This window comes from Anas platyrhynchos, chromosome 1 (genome assembly GCF_047663525.1).
Source record: "Anas platyrhynchos isolate ZD024472 breed Pekin duck chromosome 1, IASCAAS_PekinDuck_T2T, whole genome shotgun sequence".
NCBI classification, from domain to species: Eukaryota; Metazoa; Chordata; class Aves; order Anseriformes; family Anatidae; genus Anas; species Anas platyrhynchos.
In genome coordinates, this window is record NC_092587.1 from 193484286 (window position 1) to 193511331 (window position 27046).

A 27046-nucleotide genomic window follows, 5' to 3' on the forward strand; every position below is an offset into this window, starting at 1 on the left:
CTCTTAATTCCATATTGCTTTTTAAATACAAAGACATAAGTTTCACTTCAATTAAAATGATCTGCACTTAATATTAACGAACCAATACTTATTATTACATTAACGCCTCTATATTAATTGTTTTTATTTGACCAGAACACACAAGCGATCTTTTCCAAATACTGCCAAGACCTTCAGTAAATTGTTTTTGCAACAGATGTAATACTGGGTGCATCTGGTTTGATGAAGGAGCTGTAGTTTGAACAGAAAAAATAATTTATGCTCAGAGTTGGTGTCCTCAACGAAAAAGGTGAGAAACTGGCTATAATTAATGAGCACAAGTTGCCTCTTTTTATTATGTCTTTTATGTTATGTTTATTGTTATGTTTATTATGAAAAAAATAAATCTCTTATCAAACCTTTTGGGTTGAACTTCTCCAATTTTGATACAGCTAAAGAACGCATGCAGATTTACGTCTGAATAGAAGCAGCTCAGTGTTTTCACTCTCCTCTTTTTATATGTCAGTGTTTACAAAATTTTTAATAAGTCCTCCCTCATAAAAGGTTAGTGGAAGACAGTGAACAAATACCAGCTATCTTTGAGAACAGCTTTCTAACCATCACAAAGGTGTAGGATGAAGGTGAGGTAAACCTTGCCTGTGAAAGAAAGTAGCCTTTTTTCCAACATCTAACTAACTCTCACAGGAAAAGGGAAACAGTGAAGGGTGAAGACATTTGAAAAGAGACTATCTTAAGAGATACACTTGGAAAAGCCCAAATCTTGAGTTTCCCCTCTGTACTATGTGTGTCCTTTTAATTACTTTTTTATTTTTAAATAATAACAAGTCCTACATTCCTTATTGTACTGCCAGATTACTTATTTTTAGAAGCAACTCTTTAACAACCACACCTCCCTTCCTCCCAGATGTTTTAGGAGAAATGTGGAAGCCACGTGGTATCTAAGACTCATGACACTGAACCTAGTCGTTCTGAAGATGGATTAGTAACCAGGTTTCTCGACGACAGGAGCTAGAGCATCCCAGCTGCTGTGCTGCTGCCCAAAAGCATCACTGCAATTGCAGCAATGCTGTGGAATAAAAAGGGGTACAATTTCTGAATGCCAGATGTGTTTTCAGGACTAGGTCTGCTGAAGGAAGAATATTTTGAAGATATTAAAGAGATGTATGTTCAAGACAAGCTGAGCTGTTCAGGCCTGAGAGTGCACAGCAACATAACATTATGCAGCTAGTAAATTTTATTGGCAAAAACTCAGACAACTATATACTTAGGAATGCTCAAGTTGTAAAGAACATATTCCTGTCTTAAGACTCTTAAATACTTCCTGTGTCTTACTAGGTACTTAAGTGCTTTTTGCAGACCCAGGTTATTTCATGGTAAACTTGCACACCTTTTAGTATCCCAAAGAGCACTGTCTAAAGTTAAAACAGCAGCAGGACTTAGAAGATTCAGGGTTGACTCAGTTGACAAAGTACTGTTGAGTTCTTAGAACTACAGTGAACCAAACTGCTTCATGAAGACAGGTTTTTTGACAACTATTTTTAAAATTTGCAGTTTCCACGTAAGTTTTTCGATTTTTGTTATATGCACCATTATACAATTAACAGCCCCATTGTAACAGTGATACCACAGTAAACATTTAACAAACTAAAAAATATTGCAGAACATACTTACCAATATTAATTTCATCATCAGTTTCAGCATCTCCAATACACTCAAATTGGAAATCTTGCAAAGACTGTGAAAATTTTTGCACTGCCATGGATAAATCTAAAATTCAAGAGAAAGAAAGAGAAAAAAAATCAGAATTACTCCACCACAAGTGGAGCAATATTTAATGTTTTTTCTTTTTTTCCCAAAGTTTCCTTTCTAATATCTTTTTTGCACAGTAATTTCATTTAATTCCTATCACCATTTAAAATCCAACTACTTGAGACATCCCAGAAACCCACCGAAACATACTGGATGCCATGTTTTGAACACTAATACATAAATTATGTTGAGAACTGAAGAACTAAGAACTGTTATATTTATTGAAAAATATTGTAAGATATCAACAACTAGTGGTAAATCACTTATGTAGGCAGACTACTGTTGTTTAAAATACTACAAGATTAGTTCACAGATTAAAATAAAAGTCATGATAATTTCTTTAATACATGACACTGCCAAAAAATAAATGCTAGCTATTCACTATATGTGTGTATTCACTATACACTATCATCGTAAAGTATTACATAAAAGCTTTGTAAAAAGAAATCAAGGGGGAAAAAAAAGTGTTTGCTAATCAACTAGGTTGCCCATGCACTATGAGCACTGTTTTCTCTGAATCACACACAGTGGGTCTTAGGTCCCAAGGAAATGTCAAAGTAATCCAAACTTCATAGCATAAAATTTCATTAGGATTCTATACACTCCGGCAAACAACATTCATAATAAAAATAAAATATCAATGTAACCATATAAATCCATTCTTTCCTTCACTGGGTATGCGAACAACAAATGTGTAGATGAATGTGGTAATGAACAAACTTAGTCAAGACTTACAAATGCTATCAGTCTAGATGATCCCTGAATGACAGCTACAATTCTCCATGTCCTTGAGGACATATCTAAGTTGTCTGTTCAGAAGCTAGGAAAACTGGCAATTAAGAGTCTGATATCCATTAAATCTAATCAAAATACATTGTGAGGATAAGATATGAACCAAAGCCAAGTCATAAACTTTGATCCAAAAGCATCATGTACCCATTCTTGGATATCTTCTCAAAACCACCTGGACGTGGTCCCAGGCAAGCAGCTCCTGGTGGCCCCAGCTGAGCTTGAACCAGATGGCCTCCAGAGGTCCCTTCCAATTCAAACCATTCCGGTATTCTGTAACTGCCTTAAGGCACCACTCTTGTAAAGCCATATAATACTCAGTTAGCTGCACCACTATCCTAAAAGCTGGATGTGAAACTGGAAGGCTAACTTTTTTCCTGGCAGGAATAAAATCTAATGTATAAATGCAGATATTCATCTATTGTCTTAAATCAAGACAGACAGACACACACTATTATTTAAATATGAACAATCTCCAGCAATTAAAAAACATGCCATTATCCTACACACAGTAAGAGTTGAAAACCTTTCAAAATCCTTTCAAATCAGAGTCCACACAATAAGATAACTGCAAATAATTTTTTTTTGTAATTGAAGGTGACCATTATCAGAAGTCATGGTCCTTACCAAGGTTTTGCCCTGCCCATGTTTGCTCAGTGCCTGCTGCTTTCAGACTGGCCTCTAGCTGGCAGGCACCAGTGAGCCAAAACCCACTCCTGGGCTCAAATCTGCTATCCACCATGCTTACATGCAGCTATAGCGTACATCAGTCTGACATCAGACCCAACAGTCTTTAGAAAATTCAGGTATAAACAGGTATTTCTGATATTTCAGGTATTCCTTTCTATAATGATTTATATCATTATATATATATATTTATATATAAAATATAAATATATATATGTATCAGATAAATAGCTAGGATATAAAGAAATGGGTAAACGAAATCTGTATTTTTTTGATAAACAGCATAAAAAAAAAAAAAAAAAGGAAAAGAATGCTCCTCCTTCCAAGGAAAGATGTACCCTCTACTTCAACCTACATCCACTACATCTTTGACTACTTGAAAAAAATTAACATAAAATTACCACAGCAGCTCTTAAATATCTGTTACCTGTTTGTTTGTTTGTTGGTTGTTTTGTTTTTTTTTTTCCAGAAATTTAGCTAATATATTTCCTTTAAAAGAAAACTGTGAACTGTATCAGTGAGAATTATTTAGCAATGACTTACAGTATTTGAAAGTAACTTCTTGAGAACCGTATCAGTGAGAATTATTTAGCAATGATTTACAGTATTTGAAAGTTACTTCTCAGACCTTTTCTTTTTAAATATATATTCCATCTGCTTTTTTAAATTACTTCTTTTTATATACTGAACAAAAAAGAGTTTTGGTATTTTCTTTAGATGAAAATATGCTGCCTTGATAAAGCTTCCTTCAATTTGCATTACATAATTTTCTCGGTAAATCCTATTTTTATTCAACACTGTCCTTCACAGTGTATTGACACTGGTAGTAGAATGTTATCAAGCAGATTCACCTGTAATTTCCTGCCACTGAAAAATCTTATCATTATCAAAATATACTATGTTTTCCATCAAAAGCCACACTGAATCTAATTATTTCATCCTTACTGAACATTTCCTACCACATTTCCTAAAAATGAAAAGTTTATTATTAAATGTACTAACAACTTTGAAGCTAAACACAGTGTTTCCTACTGTTAGCATAGATGAAAATAAATCTTTATAAAGAAAGAAGCACTCTCTGTTTTACAGAAATAACGTCTCTGATATCTATGTAACTAACTATTCTACAGCTCATAGAAAGACACAAACTTTAATTTGTATGCAGCATATTGCTTTGAGTTTAAAGGGAAGAACCATAGTTTTATTGCTGGCTCTTCCACCAAGTCACTTCACCAAGTCCTAAGTACCTCTATGAAACTGCTGCACACCAACTGGTGCTGAAAGGAATAAAATGGCCCTAATGCAAATGAATGAAGAAGATGCTCTATGATAAGTACTAGCAAAATGTAAAAGCTATCTGTCACTAATAGGACTACAGATTTATTTCCTCTGGACAATCTACTAACTATCCATAATGACTGTCATCTCTGTGAATATGGAAGGAAATGAGGGAGCATGGACTCTTCCCTATCACTCTTCTCCATGTGCAGGGTTCACTGGAACAAAAGTCAAGGGAAAGGAAAACAAATGATAAAAATACACAAGGTGGAGCCTCCACTTTATATACCGGATTAGTCACACACAGATGCTGATATCTCTTTCACTGTGTCAGTAAATCACTTTATTAATGCTTATAGGTTTTGAACCTGAAGAAAGCATACTGAATTTAACTTCAAAATGTTGGCTAAGAAAAAAGTAATAAAAATTAAATAGCTCATTAGATAACTTGTTCAAACTACCCAAAATGATACATTTGGAGATTTCTGGCTCTACGTAAGACCTATTTAAGAGCTTGAAAATAATAGAAGACATTGTGTTAAGGATAAAGCCGTTCAGGCTCCGAGGAGACCTCACTGCAGCCTTTCAATACCTTAATGGGGCTTATAAAAAAAGGTCGAGAGCAACGTTTTACTCAGGCAGATAATGATAGGACAAGGGGTAATGGTTTTAAACTAAAACAGGGCAGACTTAGATTAGATGTACGGTGGAAATTCTTCAGTCAGAGGACAGTGAGGCCCTGGCACAGGCTGCTCAGAGAAGCTGTGGATGCCCCATCCCTGGAGGTGTTCAAGGCCAGGCTGGATGGGGCTTTGGGCAACCTGGTCTGGTGGGAGGTGTCCCTGCCCATGGCAGGGGGTTGGAACCAGCTATCTTTAAGGACCCTTCCAACCCAAGCATTTCAATGATTCTATAATAAAACAAAAGAACCAGCTGTGAAATAAGCAGGCCTCTTTTTAGTGATCCAAAGATTCAAAACTGAATTAAATCAGATGCAATCCATAATACCTCAAATAAATAAATAAAATAAGAGAAATGGAGCAAAGACTTCTCACTGCCATACATCCCAGAGTCTTAATGCCACTGAGAAGCCTCAATACATTCTGCTCTTTCTGGATGTAGGAAGATCCATCACACCATACAAATTAGCTTTTTAAGATCTGCAGGCTACGTAGCATCACAGGACTTACTCATTTTCTAATGAGTACATCCTAATAGTCATCTCCCCCTTTCTGTGGAGTCCACCTCCACCAGGATATTTCACTTTGCCCAGGTCAGAAATTCTCTTCAGTGTGCTGATCTTGCAAATTACTATAAAAGCTTTATCAGCATTACTCACTGACAGCACAAGCCAGGGAAGGATGCACATCCAAGGAAGCACATCCAGGGAAGGATGGCCACTCATAGGTCTTGATAACCTCAGTGTTGTTGCCCTTACTCTTCTGCAGGCTCTCAAATGGTGCCAGGGAAAGAAAAAAAATGCACTCTGACACCCCTCAGTTGCCAGAGGGGTGAACTGCTAATTGGCAACTTCATCTTCTGCTACCATTTGTTTTCCAACATTACTCACCTACCTTGTGTGTCCTGCATTCCCCAATTCCAAAGGAGTAATCAGTTCAGATTAGCAGTGGGACATATAGTCATGAGCAGCCACCTACACTCTGCTTATAGTTAGGGGAGGGAAATAACTGAAGTGGAGCTGCCTGTTTTAGTCAGGGCTGAATCAAGTCAAACGGCCAGCTAGGAGGGGTTGTGGAGTTTTGTCAGAGGCAGTACTAAAAGAAACATACCGCAGTATGGCTGGAAACAATGAGAGGATAATGCAGCTTAACCACAAGAAAGCAATATCACAACAGTGTTAAACACTGGTACATATATTTCCAAGTATCAGTATCATATTGCTAATAAAAGAATAGTAAAAGGCATCATTTATTCAGGAAAGTCACAGAGAAAGCAGGAAACACATTACTCTACTGGAAACCACTTCTTCCTGAAGTTGACACTTTTATATTTTCGATCAATCTTCTTAATACATATTTACCCAATAAAAAAAAAAAAAAAAGGAAAAAAATGCATTACACTAAAAGTCAGGTTTATTTAAGACTTGCTTTGCTTCAAACTGCCAAAAAAATAGATTGAATTTGAACTGTGATAATATTAGTTTATTTTAGGCTTCAGATAAGACCTTACATGCTGAGCATAGGAAGATGCACTCCCTTGCATTACGAGAATTGTTCCTCAACCTTCTCGTCCTAGGTTTGTTAAAGAGATGACAAAATTAAATTCTTGTATAAAGCTTTAAGGAGGAGGGGACAAAATATCACAACAAAGTGATGAAATGATGGATGCCATTACCTAAAGGACAAAACACTGAGTGTATTAGTTTTGGCACAGCCCTTGACGAGAAAGATTAAGTTCCACAGATAAGGAAACTTGAGAAGTTCTTGAGAAGTTTTCTGCAAGTTGGTAAGCACACAAATTTTGTTTTGGTTGGGGTGCGAGGGTTTCTTTTGCCAGTCTGCCGCTAGAGGAACAGAAAAAAGCCCAAGCCCTTTACACACAGGACTTCAAAAAGCTCCAAAAGCAGATGTTTGGTGCACTTGCTAAGGACCCATACCGCCACCCTGGTAACAGCCTTCAAGAAACTGCTCTCACACAACACAAAACTGAAGTCTTTCTACTTGTTTACTTACAAGGATAATTTCATTTGGAAATGAAATTCCAGTAACCAACACTCTTCCCGATTGCTGTCAATCATCCTGGTAAAGCTTGATATCACTCACTAGGTTAATAAAGAAAAATAGCAGCTGAAACCTAGTGAGAAGATTAAACATGCCTAAATTAACTCCCGAGCACAGGCAGGAATGCAGTAAAACAGACTTCAAACAGCAGACACTCTGGCTAAATAATAACAGCAAGATATCTGGTGATCTGACACAAAGCTGGTTATTACTGTACGGCTTCAAAGGCAGCTGTAGCAAAGGGGCAATGGCTGAGCTGGCAGGATACTCCACACAGGTCTGCAGTAGGCTGAATTTTGGGGCAGCTGAAGATGGGAATGGAGACCGAGCACAGCTACCTTTGGTGTTTCACATCTTTGAGCCATTTGTTTCCTCTACCATGTACAACTGAAGATGTTCTGTGGAGCTGAGTGATCTGTGATTTTCTGGTGCACTGACAGACAGGTTTAGCAGAACTCAAGCAAAAGCGAGCACTGACCAACTGCAATACGCGAATAAAGCAGCAGAAAGGGAGTGATATTGCTGGAGTACTTGATAAAATGGCATGGTAAAACTCGGGGAACCATTTATTAAGGTCACTGACTTTTACTCCTTCTCAGTACCTCATACCTCAGGTACCTGAGCGGTTCACATTTTTTTCTTTTAATTGATTCATTTTCATAAATTCATTTTCTTGAAAGCAATTCTCATCCTATAAACACTTTTTCTGGCTAAGTTACCTAGACACTTGAAGATGTAGATATATAATAGAGACATTGTTATTGTGAACGAGCAGCTACAGGCATGATTTTCAGCATTCCTACTACACCAAAAGACAGAGGCAAGGAAACATTTAAAAATGGATACAAGTAAACATAAAAAAAGGGTGGGGGGGAGATCAATATTATAAATACAAGTATTTAAAACATTATTTATCCAGGAAAATAGTTGTGAGATATATGTCTCCTTAAATACTTCATGATATGCTTCTTTGTTGTGGAGATGAACTGGGAATTGCCTCGGTTTTGTTATTTTCTACAAGAAGGACCTTCAAGGAGGTGAGCTGTATCAACAGCCAGAAATAAGCTGGAGGAACAAGAACACCCCACTGAGAAGCACTGAACTTCAACAGCTCCTGTGTGTGCTACAGTCAATTTGATTGTAACTAGAACATGTCACAGTGGGACATCTTTTTCCACATCAGAGACTGTAAACACATCAGCTGGCAGCATGATTATATTTAGGCAGTATGAATGATTAAGCAGTTAAGAGCAGTGATCATACAAGATCGTGTCTATCACCATTATATTTCAAATTCCCTCCTGCTTCGAGGGCTTTCTCATTAGAAAGCTCAGCTTCACAGTTGTTGGTCTTAATTTAGAAAACAGCATTAAAATGCATTTTTTTCCCCGCAGTTTTCTCCTCTTTCCGCTCTTCATCACTTGTTATTACTTTAACACGAAAAATAGTGAAAATCAACCACCAGAGTAACTGTCACATATAGAAAATCTTCCCATTTCATACATACAATAGCAGGTCTGTCCAAACAAGGGGACCTGTAATGGGCTTACAAATTTGCTCAAAGCAGCATGGGGATGTTTTCCTCACATCTCAGAACTGCAATTAATTTACACAAGCTGTTTATGTTAACAGAATTCTGCCTTTTGCTGCCAGAAGAGGTAATCACAGCTCAACAAACATCACCACCACAACACCAGGGCATGCCCATATCACGTACAGTTAGAAAGCAATTCAAAATGCATGCTAGCATTCCTTTTAAACACAAACATAAATCTGCAAAACCAGACGAAATAGCTTCTGCCACCTTCAGTTTTAAGTGACTTCTATCACTAGAGTCTTTCCAAGCGCACAAGGTTCACAGCCTGTACCACTGCATGGAAGACTGCCTTCTAGTCTTAGAAGTGCCTTAGATGAATTTATTTACACTTTCATGTGCACACACACTTTCTATTCTTCATAACTCGACTGAATTAATTTGAATAACAAATTAACTATTCTATCATAAAAGACGCACACAACAACACCCCTCCTACAAGCGATCCCATTTTTTCCCAAATTTCTGCAGAAACAGAGGGCAAGCTAGCACAGCAGAGAGGCTGTCTGCAGGGGCAGCTGGAGCTAGTGCTGGCCACCTGCCATAATGCCTTCTAACGAAGAAGCCACAAGAAATGACCACAATGGGATACTTAGTCCAGTGTCTAGAGCCAAAGATTTTGCAGCACAAGGGCCATTGCTCTGTACTGACACAGAGTTTCATTGTTGCTGTCAATGAACTCTTTATCCCCCGTATTTGCCAGCTCCTTTGGTCTATGTTCTTTGCCAGCTTGCTATTCACGGAACAATGCTGCACAACTAAAACAAACAACCCCACATTGCTTTTCCACCTTAAGCTCAATGTTTTCCTCTTTAATTCCAGAGAAACTAATTTCTTTCTCATAATCTCAAGGAAAAGGACATCAACAGAATATGTCAACACGTAGTCCACGCACTGTTGCATTCCTCTGGGGTTAAATAAAGCACTATAGCAGTTCAAAATTTTTTCAGTGTCGTTTTCTTACTCGTGAATATTTCCATGAGAAAAGCCCATAATTTACTTTCTCATTCTAATGAGCACAGAGAAATCCCCTTGACTGAACACAACAAAATCCCCACTTTCTTAACACTATGATGCAAGAGCTATTGAAAAATCTGTATCTCCTACAAACTTGACAGCTATTTACTCCAACTTCTTTAAAACCCAGATTTCTTATGTTAGAAACTTTTAAAGTACTTTCAATATTCTTAGCATTTCTCTATGGTTAAGCACTAAATCCAACATGTTCTTGAGGAAGAGAATAGAACAGAACAGAATATTGATTCTAGAACAGAATATTGATGTTTATATGAGAGTTTGAGGGGGGGACGGAGGGGGGGTGGCCACATTTGCACTGTATTTGAGACATGATCTCCTAATAAAATCATACTAAAACTCCCCAGAAGCATAATTGTCTAAAACAAAAATACTATCGACAAAATTGGTAGTATTCCACCCCTATTTTCACTATACCTCTCTTGACCCCAACTCACTTTGGTCTATGGATGTAGAAGCCTAACTTTATTCACCTAAGTAGAAGAAAATAAATAAAAGAATTTTTGTTTACTATGCAAAAGCTGTAAAGTCTATACGATGACTAACTAGTTTTGACTTTGTACTGTACTAAACATAAAAGAAAGAAGCAAAGGTAACAAAAAATGTTTGTTTATAGTGAACATGTACTGTAAGCAGCAATCTGGAAGACACCAGGTAGTATGTTCTGCAAATCTGCTTCTCTAAATTAAGGCATAAATGTAGCTTCACAGTTTTGTGCTGTATTAAGCAATGTAATTCTGTTTTGTTTCAATGTTCCTACCTCCTTGCATTTTAATTCTCATTATACCTCATTACTAAAAAATCCTGTCTTTCCCAGAACTTTAGTTCATATGACTGCATGTTCAACTATACTGCTGCATTTGATTAGTAAACAAACTGACCATGCAGGGAATTACTAGGCTCAAACCCTTCCAACCCTAAAACCATATTCAGAGCTAAATGCAACAATAAAACCTTTACAAGTAACTAATGATAAGGTTAAATGCAGAAAGGCAAATCGTCCTTTGCCACCGATTGCAATTTGCTGCATATTTTCCACAAATATGGCTGAAAGTTCCAGAACGCATTTGGTTTCATTTTACTTCTGAAATTATGAAGATTGGCTGTAGGGTCCAACTCAGTACTATTTCTAGTATATTATTATATTTTTCGAAGTTATACTCAAACAAAACATTTCTATACAATGCCAGTTTTGCAAACATACTCATTTTCATTCAGTGAACTTTTTGTCCAAGATCCACAGAATGGATTCCAATATTTACAGAACCCTCTGTGTTAGAGAAGAATAAATCTTTTTTTTTCTTTTTTTTTTTTGTACTGTGTATTCATACACATAGCTTTCCCTTAATATAAGCACATTTCCCTGCTGCTCTCCATTCTAAAATTACAGAAAATTGGCACTTACTCAATATTTTCCTTGGGTCCACTGATAAAACTATTTTTCATAGCTCTATATCAGAAGATCTCAGCTCTTGAGCCTAACTTTTTAACCATTCAGTAAAGTATGACATGAAATATACCTGAAAAGAAGCTTATATCTTCCTATAGCACATAGTAAATAATTCCTCCTGATCCTCCTTTATTGTTCACAGATTTATCTAACATTCAAATTGCTTACTTCAGTTAAGCGTTATGTATATCTTCCTAAGCCTACTGCCTTTCCATACATTTTGCTACACTTTCTAAAAAGGTACAGAATGATGGTCTCTTGAAGAGTAGCCTTGGCGGATCCCAGTACATAGCTGATCTCATGGGTCCTCTGTTCATATAGCCTTGGTCATAAATTAATTTTTATGCCACAAAAGGATATTGAAAATAATACCAGGTAAGAGCCTTGTGCAACACCAGCTTAGTTAACTGAACGCAACGCAAGGCTGCTCTAAAATCTTGGATATAAGCACACAACATCTTTCAGCATTTGTAGTATTAATACAGATACCACAACATGGTATATAATTCAAAGGCACACAGACACACAGAACTGCTAGACCTACCCTACACTGCATACATACCAGTTTTCATCCTTTTTTCATGCACAATCAATTAATTGCCATTTTGTTTCAACGGCTGTTTGAATGACAAATAATCTAAAGCAGCAGCCTTAGCATAAGATTATACTGAAAATGTAGAGAGTTGGAAAAAGCTAGATGTTAACATTTTCCCTATAATTTCTGTTGTTAGTTTTTCGTATTCTTATCATTTTAGGTGAACTCCTGCATAGTTTTCTACCACTCCGTTATCCATCCTAGGTTCTTAAGCTTTCTTCCCTGCAAATGTGCTTTGACCCTCAACATACTTTCTCTCGCTCCTTCTGGGGATTTTACACGCTCTTTTATGATCTTCCACATTCTTCCTCCACCCCGTGGATGTTTGCTGATTTCCCAGAACAGTGTCAGCCTTTCCCAGTGAACGGGATCCACAGCCCAGTCTTTCCCCCCATCCTCCTTGCTCAAAATACAGTTTTTATCAGGCTTGCTGCCGTCATTTCTCACTCCTCCTGACACATCCCAGAGAATGTGAGCAGGCGGAGAAGTACCACAAAAAAAGGACAGAGAAACTAAGACCAGATGCTGCCAGAGGTTGAAAAAGCAGAAAGTGACTTCCTGTCTAGCAACCTAGGAGTTGCCAGAAAAAACATGGGAATTCCCAGATTTCTAGTGCAATGTAAGACACTGGTGCAGTAGTAGTAGTGTTTTAAAATATGCTGTTTTCTGTTTGTTCTTGATCTAACAATGAATCCAGAGGATTTTTTTTTTTTTTAAATGCCTATGCCTATTTAGAGACAGCAAAAAACAAAGTAATATATTGTAATACAATTTCATAATGTAAAGAAAGCTGTTTTAACACATGGAGAAGGAACCACAGTTCTCAGTACATGTGCAAGATTAGTTCTGCCATTTCTGCTCTGTATACGTGCAGAAGGAGATGCACTGTCCTCACCAGTACCATTACCTAAATGTATATTCAAGTGGGAAAAAATAGAGTTGCTCAGTTTTGGTACAAACATGGAGCTGTAAACAAACTGCTTCCAGGAAAAGCAAGAATAAATCACTGCAATGATTACCCCCAAAACATACAGATCTCTAGCTGTATGATTTTTTCCAATAAATCTTTAAGTGCACACATGTGCATGATTTTTACACGAGGTCCATTCCCCCAGTTCTGCGAAGACAGCTGCTGGAAGGAGGATCAGGCACATCAGGCTGGAGGAGGGGGAGGGCTGCAAGGAATGAAAGCAGTTATCAAGGCATTTGTGAGCAGTGAGCCCTTGGAACAACATTAGAGTTGAGGGTCATGGGAAACAGAAGCTTTGCTCACTCTTCTTCCTGGCAAAGCCTTCTGCACTTGGGCAACAAAGTAAAATGTTTTGTAAGAAGAGGAGGAGGAGGAGAGGGGGAAAAAGTTAAAGTGTGTATATTTAACTCATTAAAAAAATACTACCACTTTGCTTTAAAGGAAATGAAACACATTCTGTATGAAATTCTTTTGAGCTCTTAGAGCTCTGGAATACAACATCTGATTAGATTTCTTTGATCAGACAACTAATATCACAGTCACAAGAACTTCAGTACTACACATAGCACTGTTTATATTTATTTATTTATTTTACAAACACACGCACAGATGTAAGTAGCATTTGTTTACAGACTCAGATATGCACTTCCAGACAGGGAGGACAGAACTGAGACCCCAGATCAAGCAGGATTTTGTCCAGTGAAGTTAAACGGCACTAACCATCGTACCAAATTTGGCCTGAAGAAGTTTCTTGTACCCAGATAGTCTGCCACAGAGCTGGCTCACTACTTACCTACTTCCCACTGCTTAGGGAGAATGGATAGCAAACACATCAGATTTGTGCAACAAACTATCTTAATATTCTATTTAAAACCTTAGAAATATGAAAGGTATTTAGAAAATGCAGAGATGAAAATAATGAAAGTACTTGAAAGACTTAAAAATACCTTTTAGATAATTTAAACTTAAGCATACACAGTACAGCAAACCGCAGAATCTGTTACCAAAATACCCACATTTTAGTATTGGGGAAAAATAGCCAAAAAATAAACATGCTCCTTTAAATAAGGAAATGCACAACTGTGAATCTGTTTCACTGTGAGAGCTCCTGTTTGTAGAGCTTGAGAATCAAGTGTTCCCCAAAAGTTTACAGTTTACTCCAGTTTAGATGTGATGCTATTTCCTTAACAGCTCTGAAATAGTGTCTGTATCGTACATACCCTCCAGTTTTACTGCATTCTGACAGAGGGCAAAAAACAAACCCCATAAAAGGCAGTAATTATATTAAGTTTCTCTCAAAGTACACAATTATTTCTAAGAATAGGCTCTTCATATTTTACAGGAAAAACAAAGCATCCCTCATATCTCTCACGTTCATTTTGCTGGAATCTCTTACTTAAATTCTCAGACAAAATAAGGAGCTTTAATGATATTTTCTGCTGAAGTCTGCCCAGTTTTTTTTAAGTCAAAACTTGTGTGAAGCACCAACTAAGCGTCTACATATTTCATTTGCTGGACTCTTTTTTTTTTAATAATAAAAAAACAAAAACAAAAAAAAAAAAACAACGCTTATTCTCTGGAATTTTGTTCTACTTTCCTGACACGGAAAGATTTAGGAACATACGACAACATCCTCTTGTTATCACTGTGTCAGGGTGATAGCCTTTAATTAATAATCTTAGTATCCATTAGTACTAGTACTGTTTACATTAAGGCATGCGTAATGAGTTCTGAACTTACTACTATCACTCACAAATGAGATCTTGTCATTAAAACATCTAAATAATAACTAAAGTGTTTTATTACTGTATACTCAGGCCTGGTCAAAAAGCAAATCAAACAGTAATTATTTGAAATTGGAAAAAGAAACAAACCAATATATCAAAATGCCACTCCATCAATCCACGACAAGCCTGCATTTAAATATTATGGGCATATTTTGCCTTACTCCTTCACACCATCCCAAACCTGCTGTGAAAGACATAGAGATATGTGGCATGGGTAAATAACAGCAGGAATATCTTCTTAAAGAAATGTGCTAACAATCATCAGCCTGAAAAAGACAACTGGGGAGTTATAAGAGCTCCACAAAATGACAAGCTTTACAGAAATGGTGGCCATCTCTTTGAAAGTAAAAACAAAAGGCTATCTGACATAGCAAAAAGTAAACTCAGAACAAGAAGATGCTTTTTCACAAAATGTGTATTAAATCAAGGAACTCCCTGCCACCGGATACTGTGGATATTAAAAATTTATGTGGGTTCAAGGAAGGACTAGAGAAGTTCACAGAAGAAAAGTCCATTGAGAGCTATTAAAGGCATAACCTCTTGCTCAGGAAATCTTCAAGCCACAAACCGCTGGAGGCAGCGGAAGTATCACTACATTCTTGCCTGGTCTTATACCCTAGCCTAGGCATTCACCACTGTGTGTGAGAGGAGACAAAAAAAAAAAATACAACTCACATCACAGCACTTACTCATATCCAGAGGCAGGATATAAGGCCAGGTAAACCTTGGGTCCAACCCAGCAAGGTCATTGTTATGCTTTCCATACGAAGATTTGTACACATACGTTTTGCAATAGCTCAAATGAGTCAAGACACCATCAGCTGATCACTACTAGGAGAAGGTTAACGCTCTCACAGACAAGCCAATTCACCACCATGGTTCAGTAATCAAGCTTTTTCAACGCACGGTCACCTATTTTAACTAAAAACAGTGATAGAAGAGAAGCTGAGTTAGTGCTGCAGAACTAAGGATCACGGATCTTACTTCCTTACTTCCTGAAATATCACAGAATCACAGAATTGTAGGAGTTAGAAGGGACCTCGAGAGATCATTGGATCCAACCCCCCTGCCAAAGCAGGTTCCCTAAAGCAGGTTGCCCAGGTAGGCGTCCAGATGGGCCTTGAATAAATATCTCCAGAGAAGGAGACTCCACAACCTCCGTGGGCAGCCTGTCCCAGTGCTCCATCAACTTCACCATGAAGAAGTTTTTTTACATGTTGGTGCAGAACTTCCTGTGCTCCATTTTGTGGCCATTGCCCCTTGTCCTGTCCCCACAGACCACTGAAAAGAAGTTGGCCATATCCCTCAATGGGAGATATTCTCCAGGAGATCAGCGATGTCCGGCAGGTGGAGGCTGTATCATCTTTAACTGCTCTGGAGTCACAGGAGGAGTACCCTTGAGTCAACTTCAAGGCTGTAATTCTCTCAGCAAAGACTTGTTTAGTGGTCTGTGCTAAGCATAACTTCAAACAGTAAAAATAACTAAGTAGCAAATGACAAAACTTGATTTGGGCTATCAAGCAAGCACTCAAAAGGCTTCCAGTGAAGACTGCCTGTACAGCTTCACCACTACCACCCTTAGTGTTTTCATGCACACGGATTATCTTTACCCTCTTCCTTCAAAATTTTTCCTAACTTAGTTCTTAGCACGAGGGTGGTCACCAAACACACAGCTATTCAAAATTTGTTTTCTTCCTCAGAGTTCAGTATTCCTCAGTCCTCTTCTCCTCCCAGTATTACTTACTGCATACCATCCAAATCCTGTAATGAATACAGAATTATCTCATCCTTCATGCAAGCCAAGTCTATAAAGAAAGTAGAATAAATGTATTTCTAGGTAACATGCACCATCATTACCCTATTTAACGGATGGAGATGCTAAAAGCAAGATTGCCTAAGGCCACACAGGGAAGTGGTGATTAGGCGAGCCCGGCTGGGTCCCTGCTTCATGCCCATTACTCCAGATGCCTTCCCCTTCAGAGTAGGAGATGCTAACCAGAGCTGGAAAAAATGCAGCTTCTCACACCTCCCTGTCCCCACGAAAGACATCATTTTTTCTTCCAAAGGAACATCATTTAAAAAAAAAAAAAAAGTTGTATATTAAAAGAAGAGAAGAAACCCCTAACTTCATTAAAAAGAAAGTAAAAACATAACTTGTTTTGATCCATTTAAAGCAGCCCCTCCAGAATGCCCAGTTACTTCAGCTACAGCACTCAGTGCTGTGTCTGTTTCAAGTCAGTCTCCAAAAACATAAGGAACACACCACACATAATCATGGCTCCTTGATTAACAGTCACTTACTAAAATGTAGTTCAAGCATCTTTTTTTTAGACTAGAACAAAACCAGGACAGAATGATTAAGGCTTCCATAACTGAACTCTCTCCTAACTGGAATCCTTTATATTTAAATTACCTTAATGTAGGATTTTTTGCATGTTAAATGTTTCTTTTAGTTTTCAAGTGCAGCAGAAATTCATTTCTCTTTCTCAAAATCCTGATAATCCTGAATCCTGCAGTCTGTAACCTCATCACAGCCACATCTCAAGAATCAATATCCAGGGAAGAAAATCGAGCGTTTCTTTGCCTATGTACAAGTTCTAGAGAAAGCCTGGCCAGGTTTTCTTCTAGGGAAAAATTCCTTCTCGCAATACACAGAATGAAACTGGAATAGCTCATAATGATGCTTTTGGAAAATATCCACCCAACTTGTTTACACACAGTAGAAAAGCTTTAATAAGTCAATAGTTCATCAGGAGGATGAAGAAAAAACCAGAAATACTCTGAGCCTGAACTAGTTCCTTGTTATTAGGGTATCCATAAAGCAAAATTTGGTGTTTAACCATAAAACTGTATTTTTGCCTACATAGTGACGGCTGAATTTCCCTGCCATCACTGCAATAACATCATTTTCCCTCCAGGATGCCTCCAGTAAGACCGTGCTAGGAGCACAAGCTCTGTATGGCTCACAGCTCACTGGCTGGCTAGATTTCCGTTTCAGTACACCCTCCTCTCCCTTTTCTCAATGAAAAGAGGCTTAAAGGAATTGCAGATTCCATTTTATAAGCCCAGCTGTGCTTAACATAGTGGCCTCTATCTTCCATTCAATACAAGGAAGAACATTTCCACGAAGTTACACTTCTCATCAAAAAATGGGAAACCTCAACAAGATTAAAGGCAAGTTCTGTAAGTGGCTGCAATTTTGAAATCATCAATTCTTTACAAATTCTTTCTGTAAGGGTAAAAAAAGGTTCAGTTAGTCTAGGAAGCATTTATGGCTTACAACAAGCAACATGAACTGAAGCGACAGAGGACAGATATGACAGTCCAGATCTTGGAGCTCACTCTCCAGATGCAGCATTTCTTCTTTTCATGAGCATGTAAAACCCTTTACTGCAATGGATGCTTCTTTCAGCAGGCTCTCTATATCTCCTGCAATGCTGTTCCAACCTCAGCTCTCAGCTGAACATGTAAGTAAATATGAATCAATGAAGAGCCTACAATCTTTTTGCATTACTCAGGAGACTGCAGAAGTAGCCAAGTAAAACACCCTCTTCCTAAAACGTTCATTTTAGCTTCCTTGACATAAGTAAACAGAGCACATTAAAATAGAGGCTGCAAGAAGGAAAAACATAGCACTAAATAGGTTAAAAAAATATATTTTTTATATATTTTTATATATTTTTATATTTAATTCCTTAATTTTTACATTTCCTAAAATGTGCCCTTGCTGCTAAGAAGGCAAATGGTATTCTTGGCTGTATTAGGCAAAGTATCAGCAGCAGGTCAAAAGCGGTGATCCTTTCTCTCTACTCAGCCTTGGTGAGGCTGCACCTGGACTCCTGTGCCCAGTTCTGGGACCCCCGCAGTACAAGAGAGACATGGACATACTGGAAAGAGTCCAGTGAAGAGCCACCAAGCTGATGAAGGGACTGGAGCACCTCTTCTGTGAGGAGAGGCTGAGAGAGCTGGGCCTGTTCAGCCTGGAGAAGAGGAGGCTCAGGGGGATCTCGTCAGTGTTTGTAAATACCTGAAAGGAAGGTGCAAAGAGGACAGAGCCAGGCTCTGCTCAGTGGTACCCAGTGCCAGGACAGGAGGCAATGGGCACAAACGGGCACACAGGAGGCTCCCTCTGAGCACCAGGCAGCACTTCTGTGTTGTGCAGGTGAGAGAGCCCTGGCACAAGTTATCCAGAGAGGCTCCTTGGAGATCTTCCAAACCTCCTAGACATGGTCCTGGGCAGCCTTCTCTGGGTATCCCTGCTTGAGCAGGAGCTGGACCAGATGGACCCAGAGGTCCCTTCCAACCTCAACCAATTCTGTGATTCAATATCATAGCATCCAATAAACAGATGGTTTTACAAATATCCTTGGATCTAACACAGGATGATGCATAGTGTCTCCAAAGGAGTCATTGTATTTTGTTAATTGTTTCTGAATTAAGTACCCCCCAATCTACACATTGTCAAGAGAGACCGCAATGACTCCCGCTGGCTGTTGTAACAGGTTTCACATTACTGACTGTGATTCTCTGGCTCCATAAATATACAATGCAACAAAACACCTCTTATCAAGCCAATTCTTCCTGAAGACAGGCTTGCTAAATCTTTTTACAAGCACCCTTCAATACACAACAATACTCCTAGGATCCCCTTTGCACAGACAAGAACCCACAGCACTGCTATCACTGAAACTACCCCCAATGCAAGTTCATCATGCTCATTACTGAGCAGCCAAAGAGCTAATAATTTTAACCTGATATCATACCATCAAGATAAATATGCAAATTAATCTTGTGTGATCTGCTGTCAATTTTCTTAATGGTTGGATGAGAAAATTAAAAAAAATCACTGTGGAATATTAATTATAACCTGGGTAAAGACTGTGCTCAAAATTAGTGTGGGAAGCAGTAATTCATTATGGATGAGAGAACTAATCTGAAGGATGACATAGCCTCGTTGCACATTACTTTCCTATTGGTTTTGGAGGACACCAACATACATACGCAGTTATTATGAAAACAGGTACCAACCAAACCAAACAAGAACAGTGACCTGTAACACCAAAATCTCAATGACATTCAGGTAGTCTTTCTTTTCTCCCCTCCTATTTCTAACATGAAAAATGAAACTTCCCATTAAGAAAAACAATCCTATAATAACCCTCAAAAATTCTGCCTTAGCAGCAGAATTGAGTAGTCTTCAGCTTAAGAACGTTTTTTTGAACTGATTTTTCTGGCGGCTAACATGCTACAACTGCAAACTTTCCTAGCTTGTATAGGTGTGAATAAGTCAGATTCTGCTTCTCATCAACCCCCCCCCCGAGAAATGAAGAAGAAAGGCTTTGGAGAATTTTGATTTCTTGAGGCTTTTAGGTTAAAACTCTGGTAATTTTCAAGTGTATGTGTAAATGATTACTGCAAGAAAAAAAAATAAATGAGAGTACAGTTACTGCAATAGTACAAAACAATACAGTTATCTGAACATTTCCTCTTTGTTATCGCATGCATGACTGCAGAAGGCCCTGATAAACCTCTACCGGATAAAACTTATCACTGACAAAAGTTATTGTAAAATAAAATGCAGAAGGCTATGCAACATGGACGACATTCAAGCTAACAAAAGACAACCCAAAAAATATAAGATACAGCTCTTCCTTTCAGTAGGAAGTGTACAGTAACAGAACGATACACCTAGCATTAACTGGAAATAATGCATAAAATGAAGACCACTGTAACAAACCTCAAGGATGAAGGCACAGTACACCTACACCATGCTTTCAAATATTTCTCCATTTTCAATGCTAGCAATAAAACTGAGTTTCTCTTTGTGGCTTCTGGGAATGTTTTATCAGTACAAAAATCTCTCTAACATACAAAAGAGGACGAAGTAAATTTTCTATGCTTAGTCATCCTACTTTCCAATAACAGACCTGCTTGGACAATATCTGTTCACAGTAATTATTTTTATTGCCCTCATCTGCATAATTTACAGATGGAATTTACAGATGGAGTAGATTGTCCCTTGTCTCTTGTAAACGGGAACGTCCCTCAAAAAACATAGACTAAGAGCTCCAAAGTCACTTTTTTCTTAATGTTATCCTTTCAAGTATTTACAGATAGCTAAAAGAAGACTCTCAAGACAACTGGGAAAAAGAAAAAAAAAAAAAAGGAAAAGAGAGGAAAGAAGAGAAAATAAAAAGATACATTCTATATGTGAGTTATTCTTCTATGCAGTGTGTAATGGAGGAAAAGGAGATAGCCAAAAGCCAAGGGCTTGAGGTCAGTTTTTAGGATCAAGTATTTGTATTAATACAAATTTTGAACAATAGTACATCATTTATGAAAGAAAATTGGCTGCCTAGACCTCTCTAACTCACATTCAGTAGAAGAGATGGCTGACACCTCCAAAAAGGTCTCACACAGCTTTTTCCAAAATACATCACAAGTCAGAACTGGCATTCTCGTGAACTATTTCTATTCATTGGCAGAAAAAAAAAAAATAAAAAGAGATTGACAAAGACTGCTGCCCAACATGGATACGAATTACCTGAATGCAAAAAAAAAAAAAAAAAAAAAAAGAAAGAAAGAAAGAAAGAAAGAAAGAAAGAAAAATTCTTATTACCAAGGGCTGCTTGCACAACAGCTTTTCAAGTACAGAGATATGCATTTCTGAAAATCACACTCCAGTGAGAATGCAAGAGCTTTTAGCTCTTGTTCTTCCATACTCCTGAAGCAACCAACATATTCCTGGTATATTTTATCATTCAAACAATATATTCCTGGTATATTTTATCATTCAAACAAATCTCCCTAAGGACCAAGGGAGAGCAGTGGCAGTGCTGTAGGGAGGGTAGCAGAAGACTCTTCTCTTAAAGATTCAGTTCTGGTAAGTATTGAATTGTGCAAAGTGTATATTCAAGCTCAGTGCAGCTATTAATCTCCTGAAAGAAACACCAGAAGAGGACGTGACTTGAAGCCAGTAAATACTGAAGGATCTGGAAACTGAGAGAGTAGACCTACTGAACTGGTGTCACAATTCTCAGTGCACAATGACAGCAAGAAATGATTCTTGTAATAGGACCAGGTTTTAGCAGATTTTCTGTATTATCACTATCAACATTTCTCTTTCATGCCAGATAATTCATTTGTGGACCTCAGAGGAGCCTTACTATTTAACACAGACATAAAAAAAAAAAATCTAGGGATCAGACTGGAAAAAGAATGTCAGCAGCTTGCTGCTGATAGAGATGTTTTTGATGAGCTTTCATTTTGAACTTTCTTGAAGGCAGCAGTAGGATGTCACAACCTTAAATGACAGGGAAATAAGGCGACAGATGAAAATGACATGTGGAATATCACACATTAACGCACATGGAAATTTCAGTTATAGAAAAAATGTTTCAGTTATATCCATACAGTGACGGGGTTTACATTAGTTTTAATACTCTGGAAATATCTTGGAATCACTGTAGGCAAGTCTTCTACAATGTCAATTCAATACTCAGCAATAGTCAAAAATACTAAGGGTTATTAGAGAAAGAGGGAGTAAAGCAGAAAATATCATTATTAAAATGTACTCACACCTTGAGTTTTCTACAAAATTTCTTGTCAATCTATCTCAAAAAGTCACTATGAAGAAGGCACAAAGAAGGATGACAAAGGACATTGCATAAAGGCAACAGTTACTGTTTCTCAGAGGACAGAAATTACCATAATCAGACAAAATAACCAAGTAACTGACAGAAGAAGGAAAGGAAAGACTTTTGTCCATGCAGCATACACTTAAATCGTGAAATTTGCTTCCTATCATCACAGACTGCTATGGACTCTAACAGGACAATTGGATTCAAAACCCAGTTAGATAAATCTGGCCGTGAAGCAGGGCTATTTGAGAGTGCCTGGGGGAACTTTAGCAAAATTCTACTGTGATCTGGAACTTTTCCTCATCGATTATATTTTAGAAGCTGAGTTCTCCTGGTACTGAAGGTCTGAAGGCACAGTATATGGCTCCTCTGAAAACTGCAGACATGTTGACATCTCTAAAGTCAAGTAGCCTTCCCAAACCTGAAAATTGTATTTCAATAAAAGTAGGATTTAATTATTGACTGAATAATATGGGAAAAAAAAATGTTTTGCAGAATTGGAAAATTGGTTGTGTCTTGTCACTTTAAGGTTTTCTTTAAAAAATAAAAATACTCTATAACCTTTCAAACATCATTTCAGAAGCAGAAGCCAGCTTTCAGAGACACCAAATCCCACACAGTACCTCTGGCTCTCTCCCATAGCAAGAACTCCCTAAACCCCTCCTCTAAAATTTCTCAAAGAGACACAGATAAAAGCCTTACATTATACCGAAGCAGGAATCAAATGAGTGTTAGAGTTCATTTTTAAAGAGCCAACATACACTTTCAAGGAAGTTCAACAGAACAGTGTGACACATTTTTTACTGCACAGTATGGCATACAACACTATCACAAGCTCTGCGTCACTGCGGCAGAAATCTGAAGAATCTATTAAGCTTCACCTAAATTTGCTGAACTCCTTTGCTATTTTGTTCAAAAAAAAAGTTTCAGAGAATAACCATGTGTTTTAAGATCCCCTCCCACAATAACACAGAAATGCCAGCTTTCAGTGCTTAAAAAACAAACAAACAAAAAAAAAACAAAAACAAAAACAAATCCATACAACTTTTAAAATACAGTATTTAATGGATTTAGTCACTTATTTTATTTTATTTTAAATAAAGTCATATGTGGAAACTGATGTGGAAGGGAAATACTTAGTAACACTTAACTGCCTCTTAAATGCAAATACACTGTAAAAGACAGGCCACACAGAATTACTACCTGTATAGTCAAAGATGGTCAGAAGTTAAAGAAGATAACCTCCCCCAAAATGTAATTACTATTTTACTGAGACAAAACTGGACATTCAACCACAGTAATTTTTATAAGTGCCAAGAATCCAGACGTGGGATTTGACACACAGAGACTCCAGCCCACTAGTACAGACCCTCATAGTCCCTTTCCCTATGCCCTGCACTGAGCACTCAAGACCCCCATAAGAAGAAAACAAACAAACAAACAAACAAAAAAAACAAATAGATTTGAATCACTTGGTATGTTTAGAAATTAAACAAACAAAAAAAATGAAAAATACTCAACACTCCTACCATGCTCACTACTATTCACAAGATCAGATCATGGCTCACTGCACAGTAATGTTGCCATCATGTACTATAGGTACAAATATGTAATTGTCTAAGTGCCATTTTAATTTTAAAAGGGACAAGAGAAACATTTGTCAAAATAGCACAACATTCTTTTGGGTACATTAAACGTTCAACAAAATACTGCAAGACTGACATTTAATCCAGGAACACACAGTTCTTCATGGCGTCTCCTCAAGACAAGTGACAAAAGGAGGCATGAAAGTGAGTTTTCATTGTGTAAGAGTACTGAACTCAGAAGGTGTTTTGAAAACTGGAGCTTCTCAGAGAAAACAAATCAAAGAGGCTCTGGAGTGCCAATGACAGCAGGAATTGTGACAGTTAGTAGAACACATATTTTACTGCCAAATGACTTGGAAACTGTCAAAAAGCTGGTAAGAAAAAAAAAAGAAAAAGATGTGATTGGCAATGTTATTTTTGCAAATTTAAGCTGATTACCGCTCCCAGGGAGATTAGGGACATGTTGCATTAAGAGCCAAGAGTGAAAGAACTGAATCAATAAAACAAAGAATTACATCATTGCTGTGCTGTGGCAACGTAAATAAAAGAAGAATAATCACATTTCTAACTTGCTGTATTTCAACTTCACAGAGGAGGCACTAAAGAGAAAAAGCAGTATGATATACACAGTTACCAATGTTGTATAAGAAAAGAAACATCATAAGTTCTTCAGTTTGAATGGAACCAAAGGAAGCAAGTGGAAGTTGACTAAAATAGCTAAAAATAACTAAAGAGTGGATCCTGTGCGTTAGATTTACTTGGTCCTGAGACCTCAACTGGAATTTGTCTCTTGGGACATAGAGGGGGGAAAGGAAGGGAAAATAGGACCAAATTAAACTTAAAGCAATGCCAAACAAATGACTTAAATATTCGTGTTTTTATTTTCAATCCTACAATCCAAGGATAAACAACAGGTGGTAAATGGAGAAAGACTTTCGGGGCACCAGTGGATGAAAAACTCTACATGAGCTGGCAATGTGCGCTTCCAGCCCAGAAAGCCAACCATATCCTGGGCTGCATCAAAAGCAGTGTGGCCAGCAGGGTGAGGAAGGGGATTGTCCCCCTCTGAGAAGGGCTCTTGTGAGACCTCACCTGGAGCCCTGCGTTCAGCTCCAGGGCCCCCAGCACAAGAAGGACATGAAAGTATTAGAGCAAACCCAGAGGAAGGCCACAAGGATGATCAAGGGGCTGGAGCACCTCTCCTGTGAAGACAGGCTGAGGGAGTTGGGGTTGTTCAGCCTGGAGAAGAGAAGGCTCTGGGGAGACCTTAAAGCAGCCTGCCAGTACCTAAAGGGGGCTACAGGAAAGCTGGGGAGGGACTCTTTGTCAGGGGGTGTAGTAACAGGACAAGGAGGAATGGTTTTAAACTGAAAGAGAGGAAATTTAGATCAGATGCTAGGAGGAAATTCTTTACTCAGAGGTTGGTGAAGCCCTGTCACGGGTTCCCCAGAGAAGCTGTGGATGCCCCATCGCTGGAGGTGTTCAAGGCCAGGCTGGATGGGGCTTTGAGCATCTTGGTCTAGCAGGAGTTGTCCAGGGGCGTTGGACCCGGGTGATCTTTAAGGTCTCTTCCAACCCAAACCATTCTGTGATAATCTTAGTTCCCTTCTCCACAGAAAAATGAGCTATGTCATACTGGCCAAAGTGCAGATTATGGCATCTTCAATGAACTAAGCAAAAAGAATTACAACTTACAGTGCACACTTAAAAATCTTGCATTAAAGTACCAGGAAATCTCCCAGCATACAAGCATGTGGCTAATTAAGCAGAAAACATACTGCTGAGTCTATACCCCTTTTCATAAAATGAAATATTTTTGATCTCTCATTTGTCTTAGGATCCTAACAATGTGAAAGTGCAGCAGTTCTACACTCACACAGGAAAAAGCCAACCACGCTGACTGGATTTGGGAGAAAACTTCTTGAAGTCTAATGCCAAGGCTTACACTTGTGGCTAAAACATTTTGTTTAGAGACACGTTTCTGAGTTTTTAAATCAACTTGTCTATTTTTAGATCAAACCAGTCAGGATAATAGATGACAAAACAGTGTATGTACAATAACTATGAGATTTTTAACATGTTTGAAGTACTTCAGACAACCTATATCTCAAGAGGCTAATGAGATAAGCTTGTAATGCCACTTTCCTAATATTAAAAATATTTCAAAAATGTTAGTTTTGCTATCTTTACATGCCTGTAGCATAGCAACTTGAACTGAATATATTTATTTAGCACCTGTACATATGGAAATAAAGGTACTATTACCATCTTCAACTGTCTAGATTTGTTTCATTGTATATTTCCACTTGCATATATGAACACTCTGAAGTAGGACACCCAGTCTAGTACTCAAAACTAAAAATTGGAAGAATAAAAAACACTACCAACAACAAAAAAATCCAGATAGTTATTGCTTCAGAACACTTCAGTTTCAAATCACATAATGATGACAAGTAAGGAGTCCTCATGTGAAGGAAGGCCTCACATGAAAGCACTATAAAACACAAAGAACACTGAACTATAAAATGTCTACAGGATGCATTCTCCCCACATTTCAAAGCTCCACACACATTCAAGTAATGTAAACATGAAGACTTGAAGTTAGGCTGAAAACTTTTCTTTTAAGGCCAAAAGGAACCAAAGCGATCAAGGCCAGCTACTGAACAGAGCTTCAGCAGTTAAAAAACCCCCCAAGTCCAGCAGGTAAGTGATCTTGACATTTAGGAAAAAACAAAAACAACAACAAAAAAAATCTAGATGATTTAAAAGTTTCCAGCAATGAAAAGTACATCACAGTCTTAATGAAAAGCCTCACCAACCTTATGGCTGCACATTTCTCATTTAATTTGTATAGCTTCTGCCAGCACTTGGATCTTCACATAACCAGTCTGTCAGAGAAACTTTCCATTAAACTTCTTTCCTGTGATACCTTTAACTTTCTCTTTGGATTAAGCACTTGCAGAAAACAAATGCTTTATGGTGCCTGCAGTTTCCAAGTAGCCTGAGTATTGTTATAGGTCTTCTGTGATCCTTTACAATTTTTCAGCATTCTCCTGAAAACAAGCTGCAGAATGAGACCTGACAC

General features: G+C 37.9%; 1 protein-coding gene across 3 annotated transcripts in view; it reads right to left on the reverse strand.

Annotated features, from left to right (window-relative positions):
• The window catches only part of LOC101801794 (rho GTPase-activating protein 42), a 168629-nt gene that overhangs the window by 127847 nt on the left and 13736 nt on the right, over positions 1-27046 (reverse strand). For all 3 annotated transcript variants that reach the window (XM_072032761.1, XM_072032762.1, XM_027467816.3), the window contains exon 2: positions 1672-1767. In XM_072032761.1, coding sequence (XP_071888862.1) covers positions 1672-1767 — 96 coding nt within the window. The remainder of the gene's footprint in view (positions 1-1671; positions 1768-27046) is intronic.